Source organism: Heterodontus francisci, chromosome 11, assembly GCF_036365525.1.
Source record: "Heterodontus francisci isolate sHetFra1 chromosome 11, sHetFra1.hap1, whole genome shotgun sequence".
NCBI lineage: Eukaryota > Metazoa > Chordata > Chondrichthyes > Heterodontiformes > Heterodontidae > Heterodontus > Heterodontus francisci.
This window is the reverse complement of record NC_090381.1, coordinates 55,070,381-55,079,100: the sequence shown is the minus strand read 5'-3', so window position 1 is coordinate 55,079,100 and position 8,720 is coordinate 55,070,381. Positions and strand designations below refer to the sequence as shown.

Sequence of the window (8,720 nt, the reverse complement as noted above, 5' to 3'; positions counted from 1 at the left end):
AGCTTTTTCTACCATCACAAGTGGAAAAATATGCACTACTGCAATTGGACAAATACTTTGAAGTTAGGTATGGAGCACATTCTTTAGGACAAACTGGATAGAATTACACTGTACTGGAATGTCTTCAGTTGGGGCTGGACTATTAAGATGGTAACAGCCATTGAACACAAAAATGCATATTTTTTTTACAAATGATGTAATTAAGTACATATTCAGCAGATATTTTTAATGGCATGGCATCTTCCTGTGATTTTATAATCCTGCTTTCAGGCCCGCTTATTTGACTGCTGCATCTTTTCTTGAGCATCATCACAGTTCTGCTTGAAGCTGTCATTAGCGGTACCCTCAGCAGCACAGTTTTAATGGTACCCATTAACTATTTTGCAATTCAAAACAACGTGAAACAGATGCCATGAAAGGAGTTCTTTAAGATGTCCTGATACTCCTAAAGCATTAAAGTTGCACTATTTATATCATTATCTGAAAAGATTGTGTTGCTAGCTCACAACTTTCTTGAACTGCTTGATTACAGATGCGTTGTTTAGCTAAGTGAAAGTTTGCTTCATTTAATACATAAACTCATGCAGCATAGATATTTCTATGTGTTGGTTTTATTTTGACAAACATATGGTACAAAATCATATGGTATTTCTGAATAAATGCATAATAGATCCAAAATGATTACATACCTTTAAGTATTTTAAATGGGCCATTGTTTTAATAGCTGCATTTCCATTTATTTCTAAAATATTACAACCAACATTTTCTTTACATAGAGATATAAATATGATAGAACTGGATAACTGATGCAAAAAAATGTGTAGCTTGTCTCTAGGTGTTATTAAAAATCTTGCATAGGGTACATATTCCTGTGCACCATTTTGCTCCTTGTTGCCATAACTATTTGGCCATGCTTTTGCTTCAGCGCTTACCATTGTAAATTTCAATGTCAATATTTCCCACTCAATTTTGCTATGTCAACCATCACAATGTAGTTGCATGGTCTGGCCACTAGGTGGCTCTATAGAGCGAGTTTCTGAAGTGTCTCTCCACACTTCATCTCCACTTTGCATATGAAAGAAACTTATATTTACCAACTGACCATAGGCAATGCCACAGTCAATTTACTTCCAATTAATATATTTTAATAAATATTTATTTAAAAATTCAGCACAGATCAGTGCGAAAATCACAAATTTTAAAGGAAAATCATTGGTAGAAGAATATAAATGTATTTAACAAGATAGCTATATATCGTCAGTCAGGAAGTTTTTTTAAAAATTAATTCTCCTTTCCATGCAACTGAATGAACTTTTTGTCCCAGCTTCCTAATAAGTTAGACCTCTCCCATATAAAGAGCGATAAATAATAAATAAATACGTAAATAAATAAATTTTTCTGAGAGGAGTGTTGTGTTAGCATATTTGATATAAATAGAAAAATAATGCAAAAAATAGAAAAGTTGAGGGATCACAAATAGCTCTGCTGTGTGGAGAATATTTACATTTTGCACAGTTAGAGTTTGGTGTCATTCAGATAGTTCATCACTCTGTTGATTGTGATAGTGCGCAGTTTGAAGGCCTGCAGGATTTTGCACAAAACCATCCTCTGAGGAAAGTCAATGACATGTTTCTCTTCATCTTCTGTTGTTGAGCCGCCTTCAAAATTTGTGTCTTCATAGTTTGAAGAAGAATTAAGAGCCTAGGAACAAAAACATAAACTAACTATAATTAGGAAACTGATTCTTTATTATAAATAGATAATTGTTTAGCAATAGATTATCAAATTATTTATTAAAAGTGAAATTAAATCTGAAATGAATAACAGCTTAGAAGGTTTTGCTTTTAGAAATTCAAATAGAAGGGCAATGAAATTCATGATTTGCAGAATAAGGAATGAATATTTTATAGCTTTAATTAAACAGAACTTAACCAGTTATCTAATAGATATAAAGATACCCCAGAGAGGATATAACAAAGAGTGATGGTAAAAACAAAAAAATTCAAATATACAGGCAACAGAAAAGTGAAATAGGAAATAAAAAGAAATGGAAAGAGGTGAAAGAGTAACTCCAGAAAAAATAGAAAAAACAAAGAAACAGGAATAGAATGGTGCACAGACAACAGTTTTTGGAAGCGCATCTTCCAAACCCACACTCCAACCACTGAGAAGAACAAGGCCAGCAGAGACAAGAAAACACCACCACCTACAAGTTCCCCTCCAAGTGACCCACCATCCTGACTTGGAACTATATTGCCACTCCTTTGCTGTTGCTGGGTCAACAACCTGGAAGCGCTCCTCCTTAACAGCACTGTGGGTGTACTTATACCACAAGGACTGCAGCGGTTCAAGAAAGCAGCTCACCACCACCTTCTCAAGGGCAATTAGGGGTGGGCAATAAATGTTGGCCTTGCCAGCGATACTCACATCCCATGAACGAATAAAGAAAACAGTAAAATAGGATTGGGTGGGGTGGCAATAAAGGTTATGAACTGCATACAATAAGTGAATTAAACAGACAATGCTGGAAACAGGCAGCAAGTGTTGCATGTGAAAGATTAAAGTCCTAATGAAGGCTGACATCCATTTCATTAACTTTTCTTTGAACCTTACAGTGATCTGTTCTTGGGTGCACACTGGTTGGATGGACCAGAGTTACAATGTTTATCTGCTCAGGTGAATTTGTTGCACTGTGAAAGCTGATGCTGCCTTCTTGGGCATCTGTATATGATTGACATCAGCAATTGACATTAAAGAAAACTTTCAGAAATGTGAAGCAAAGTGGAGTTGATAAAAGTAACACTTCACAGTGAAACTACTGAACTCTCCTGTGAGGAGCATTGCTTATGTAATTCATGGAGACATGACATGGCATAGTCCTGCAGCATGCTGGTCTGTACTGTTCAGGCAGACTCCAGCCTAAAGAAGAGGGGTGTGAAATCACCTACACTAGCTGATTGTACTCCTCTCCAATGAATACTCTTACATTGGAACCAGGAACATCCTCGGGAGTTTTCCGGATTGGCTGACCTAACTTTGGCAAATGGTTGGTGGAATCCCCATTTACATGGGTTATCTGGGGTTTCCAATGATCTTCCGCTGAACTTATGGTGGCCGATTGGGAGAAACCCCACCCGTGACATGAGTTTTGATTACAATGTTACTCTGTATCTTCAGATGCTATTTGTAAAATAAAGCAGTTTAATTATTTGTATCTGGACTCATCTCATTCAAATGTTTTCAGTCTTCCTACTGAAAAATTGGAGGAGGGCATGTGTGAAAGACATTATATCTAGTTCAGATCACAAGGGATACTACTGTCACAACACTGGGTTATTGGGCCGTATGGGAGAACTACTGAACGTATAACAGAGTGAATGACCAGTGCCACTGAATCTGAGAGAATATTTAAAGCAGATCTGAAGTTTATAACACTGTGATGTTAAAGTTGTGGTGCAAATCTGGAGTCAGGACTTTGAAACACTGTGGTTTGAAAGCAGAAGCAGTACATTTACTATGCAATGTCAAATTGGACATAAGAAGATTCTGGGATTCCTTTGGCGCTCCCGGAAACTTATTAAATTTAACTGAAATTCTTTCAAATATTTGCAGTCACTACTATCTACACTGTTGCCCATGCTGTCTAAGCATTTAAATCTTAATGGTTGGGAGAGTAGTTCTGTATGTGTATACAAGTCTGGGCAGCAGAAATTTAAGTCTCAGTCTGGCATTGTAAATGGGATCCAGCCAGGCTGAAACCTGAACTCCAGCTACCAACAACAATTGCTTGAATTTATATAATTCCTTTAATAGTGAAAAATGTTCTAAAGTGCTTCACATAAGGAAAATGGACATCAAATCAAAGAAGGAGCCATTAGGAACAGTGATGAAAAGCTTCGTCAAAGAGATGGGTTTTAAGGAGGGAGGTATGGAGGTGATAGTTTAAGGAAAGAATCCCAGGGAGTGGAATCTAAATGGCTGAAGGCAAGGCCAGCAATGTTGGGGTGAAGGAAGGAAGAGACATGCACAAGAGATTGGAGACTGAGGAATAGCGTGTAATAGAGAGGTAATTGTAAGGCTGGCAACAGTTAAGAGTTGGCGATGGGTGAGGCTGTGGAGGGATTTAAGCACAGATGAGAATTTTAAATTTGATAAATTGGGGAACTGGGCTACAATGTAGTTCAGTGAGGATGGATGAGCCAAATTTGGTGTGGACTAACACAAGAGCAGCAGAGATTTGGATGAACTGATGTTTACAGTGAATGGAAGATGGGAGGCTGACCAGGACAGCATTGAAGTAATTGTGTTTGGAGATGAAGAAAGGTATGAATGGGACTTTCAGTGGCTGATGGGCTGAGGTGGGATCAGAGATGGCTGATGTTACAGTGGTGGAAGTAGGTAAAGTGTGTAATGGAGAAATTATGAGATCAGAAGCTTAGACAAGCTTGAACAGGATTCCAATGTTGCAAGCATTCCAGTTCGCACTAACATAGTTAACTCGGATGGGGGTTGGAGTCAGTGATGAGGGTACAGAGTTTGTGATTGAGATTAAGACAATTGCTTAGGAATTCCAAATGTTTACTTGGAGGAAATTACAGCTACTTCAAGGCTGAATGGCAGACAAACTGTTTGACAGCTCAGTCAGTGGAGGATTTGAGACACATGGTGGTGGGTATAGCTGATTGCATCATTGTACGCGTAGAAGCTGTTGCATGTCTTTGAATGATGGCAGCAAGAAGCAGCATGTAAATAGGAAGAAAAGCTGGCCAAAAATAATTCCTTAAGGGATTCTGGGGACGAGTGTGTGTGAGTGGAAAGAGAAGCTATTAGTAGAGAAGCTCGAACAATGATTAAATAGGTAAGAGCAGAAATAAATGAAGGACGACAGAGAGGTGTTGAAGGAGGATGGAATGATAGAGAATGCTATTTGATATTTATATAAACGACACAGATGACTATGTGGGGGGTAGGATCAGTAAGTTCGCGGATGACACAAAGATTGGCCGAGTGGTTAATAGTGAGGTTGAGTGTCTTGGGTTACAGGAAGATACAGACGGGATGGTCAAATAGGCAGAAAAGTGGCAGATGGAATTTAACCCTGAAAAATGTGAGGTGATACACTTTGGAAGGAGTAATGTGACACGGAAGTATTCAATGAATGGCCTGACACTGGGAAGTTCCGAGGAACAAAGGGACCTTGGTGTGTTTGTCCATAGATCTCTGAAGGCAGAAGGGCAGGTTAATAGGGTGGTGAAAAACGCATATGGGACACTTGCCTTTATCAATCGAGGCATAGATTACAAAAGCAGGGAGGTCATGTTGGAGTTGTACAGAACTTTGGTAAGGCCACAGCTGGAGTACTGTGTGCAATTCTGGTCGCCACATTATAGGAAGGATGTGATTGCACTGGAAGGGGTGCAGAGGCGATTCACCAGGATGTTGCCTGGGATGGAATATTTAAGCTATGAAGAGAGGTTGGATAGGCTTGGGTTGTTTTCGCTAGAGCAGAGAAGACTGAGGGGTGACCTGATCAAGGTGTACAAGATTATGAGGGACATGGACAGGGTGGATAGGGAGCAGCTGTTCCCCTTAGTTGAAGGGTCAGTTACGAGGGGACACAAGTTCAAGGTGAGGGGCAGGAGGTTTAAGGGGGATTTGAGGAAGAACTTTTTTACCCAGAGGGTGGTGACGGTCTGGAATGCACTGCCTGGGAGGGTGATAGAGGCGGGTTGCCTCACATCCTTTAAAAAGTACCTGGACGAGCACTTGGCACGTCATAACATTCAAGGCTAAGGGCCAAGTGCTGGCAAATGGGATTAGGCAGACAGGTCAGGTGTCTTTAATGCATGGTGCAGACTCGATGGGCCGAAGGGCCTCTTCTGCATTGTATTATTCTGTGATTCTGTGATTCTATTCATGTCTTTGGTCAGTGCCATTTCAGAGCTGTGGAAGAGGCAGAAACCTGATTGGAGAGATTTTAACATAAAGCTGTGGGAGAGGTGTGCACAGGTGTTGATACATTCCACAACTTCAAAAGGAAAGTCATGTTGGAGATAGGATGGTAGTTTGCAATGCTAGTGAGTTGAGGACGAGTTGTTTGAAGGGGGTAGCTGATGGTGACAACTTGGAAAGACAGGGCGACAGTGCCTGAATAAAGGGAACTATTTACAACATTTGATAAACTGAGAACCAAGAAGGGAAGTTAAGTGATCGGTGATCGGGACATGGAAGCAGGGGGTATATCTGCTGGATGGAATGAGCTGGAGGGTGTATGTGGGGCAGTGAGGGGTGAATGGTGGGAATGGGGCAGAAACCACTCGCGGACGGTTGCACCTTGTTATATGCTGATGACTCGGATAACCAATCTAACTCAAAGTTTATACTTACATTTTTGCTTCGGTGTGAAGTAGAAGCTGCCCTATACTGATAGAAATGTGATAATACAAGAGGCATGCTATCAACCTATCCTATAGTTCCCGTTTATATCGCGGACTTCCAGCATTCATTCATTTTTCATCCTTATTAGTTTTGGCGAGTCGTAAGTTTACCTTTAAGAGCCGTCCAATGTGTTTACACACGTTACCGGTGATATGGGTGAAATTTTGTAGTTTGGCTTGGTAGATCTGTAGATCGGTAGTTATATTTTGATAGCACTGTGGACAAAAGTGGATACGGTATATTGTTAGGTTCGACTTAATTTCAGCGAATTAAATGCAATTCAGAGAATTGAATGAAACATTGCAGTTACATACCTGGTTGGACGAGAGACGGCATCCTCGGGGGTCCCCGCGTTCCTTGCATCCACTGGACTCCTACAGATTCACAAGCAGTCAGTTTAAAATGCATTAAGAAATGTGACAAATATTACCAGAGACTATTTCTGTCCTCACCTGGACTGGAGAACAGGCCCAGACGGTGCTGGTGAGATTCTCAGTGATGTCTTCCAGTACAATCACATTGTCGCTGCAGTTGAACCCTCCAGTCACGTCGGGCTAATAAAGAACAACAGATAGCATCTTAGAAAAAATGCTGACAGCCAATGTGCAGAAAACATTTCCTTTTTTTTCCACTTGAAGTTAACGAGCCACTAATAAAACAAAACATTATTGCAGGGCACGGGAGCTCGTTAAAAATTGCAATAAACGATGACTTAGCGACCCAGCCCTGTCAGCATTAATTTGCAGAGATTTATAAAGAATATTAATTCTCTTTACAATTCGAGCAAAATCCTGCAGATGCTGGAAATCTGAAATAAAACCAAAGAGTGCAAAGAATATTTAGCAGATCTGGCAGCATCCGTGGAGAGAAAAACAACGTTAATGTTTCAGGTCAGTGACCTTTCATCTTCTGACTTTAAACGTCATTCTGTTTCTCTCTTCACAGATGCTGCCAGACCTGCTGAGTATTTCCAGCACTTTTTGGTTTTATCTCTTTACAATTCGCCCGATTTCCCTGCTTAAACCTCGCACAGTGCTAGAATGAATTGTAAATACTTACGTGCGTTAGACTCTCTTTGACCTCGTTCAGCAGGTGCTTTGAAATGCTCAGGCATTTTCCTACATCTATTTTATGATGCATATCAATCGAGGTCTCAGCAGAGAAAGAGAGGTGAGTGGAAATCGCTAAAAAGATGACAACTTTCCACAATCTTGGAGCCAAACCTGCAATTGCAAAAGAAATCTTCAAAAGATCAGTGGTGGCACTTGTGCACTGCATGGGTTTAATCGTACAAATCCTCTCCCTTATACCTTCTTTTGACATACATGGAGGTGATATCCAGTTTGATAATACTTAAATAAAGCAGATAAAGATTCCAAACATTCGCAAAAAGTCCAAACTTACTTGCGGCTTCTAGTAAGAGCATCATCGCGGCTGAGCACACTGAGAGTGTAAGTTTGTTTGTTTAGTTGGGTTGTATGAACTCTATGTGCCTGTGTGGTGACAGATCCTGTGCCGCATGGAAATATATACAGTGCTCACTTGACACACTGGAGAGGTGGTGCATTGATGGGATTCCCCCGGTCATTTTCAGACAAAAAATTCTTCAGCCTGTTGGGGAGTGGAACCACACCCCATTTTGTTCCATTCCGTTTCCTGTTTTTTTTAAACCTGGTTTTCGCTATCATTTAATTTTCCCTATCAACTCTTCGTTTTCCCTTTATCTCCTATTTTTGCCTCGATATTTATTTAATTTTCTGTTTGTATTTCTTCAACTTTCCCTGCTTTCTTCATTTTTCTTGCCGACTTTCTTTCTTCATTTCATTTTATTTTTCTCATCCCATCTCATCGAAAGAAAGAACCCCCACCCCCGCTGAGGACAGAGGGGGGAATCTCGCCTGTGTGATAAAAGTGCCAAGTGGGATAGAGTTTTCAAACCCACAACACAACCAAATGCACAGGAGAATCCGTGACATTTTCCTCGAAAAGGTCAATAAATGCTTATTTTCAAGTTTCCTTTCAAATTAGTATCAAGTAAGTTTCATTGAGAATCGCAAACGGATCTTCCAAGAGCAGGTTTCCCAGTAAAGTATAAAACTGCACACCAATGGGGAAACGGTCCTTTTTAAATGTTTGAGTTTCCCTTTGTGGTCTTTCAAGCAAAAATAAAACAGATAGATTTCTAAAGCCCATGGGCTCGCTAAGTATAAAGAAACCCGACTCTTTACGAGAATGTGTGCACTTTTATAATTGTAAAAAAACTTGTCCATTCTGGAGACCTT

At 40.1% G+C, this 8,720-nt stretch overlaps 1 protein-coding gene across 1 annotated transcript; it reads right to left on the bottom strand.

Annotated features, from left to right (window-relative positions):
- Positions 1-609: 609 nt before the first annotated feature.
- Positions 610-8,002, bottom strand: il12a (interleukin 12a). The gene is made up of 6 exons (XM_068041446.1): positions 7,843-8,002; positions 7,498-7,661; positions 6,891-6,992; positions 6,753-6,812; positions 6,549-6,653; positions 610-1,701 (listed from the first exon to the last, which is right to left on the bottom strand). Exons 1-6 carry the CDS (start codon positions 7,865-7,867, stop codon positions 1,516-1,518), a joined length of 642 nt encoding a protein of 213 aa, XP_067897547.1. The 5' UTR covers positions 7,868-8,002; the 3' UTR covers positions 610-1,515.
- Positions 8,003-8,720: the final 718 nt, after the last annotated feature.

What these genes read in the sequence shown, in the direction of transcription:
- il12a (XM_068041446.1), bottom strand. Translation starts at nt 7,867, where the DNA reads ATGATGCTCTTACTAGAAGCCGCAA. An exon ending in GCTCTTACTAGAAGCCGCAA is followed by an intron (nt 7,662 to 7,842) that starts GTAAGTTTGGAC and finishes TTGCAATTGCAG; the next exon opens with GTTTGGCTCCAAGATTGTGG. An exon ending in ACATTGGACGGCTCTTAAAG is followed by an intron (nt 1,702 to 6,548) that starts GTAAACTTACGA and finishes TTTTGTTCCTAG; the next exon opens with GCTCTTAATTCTTCTTCAAA.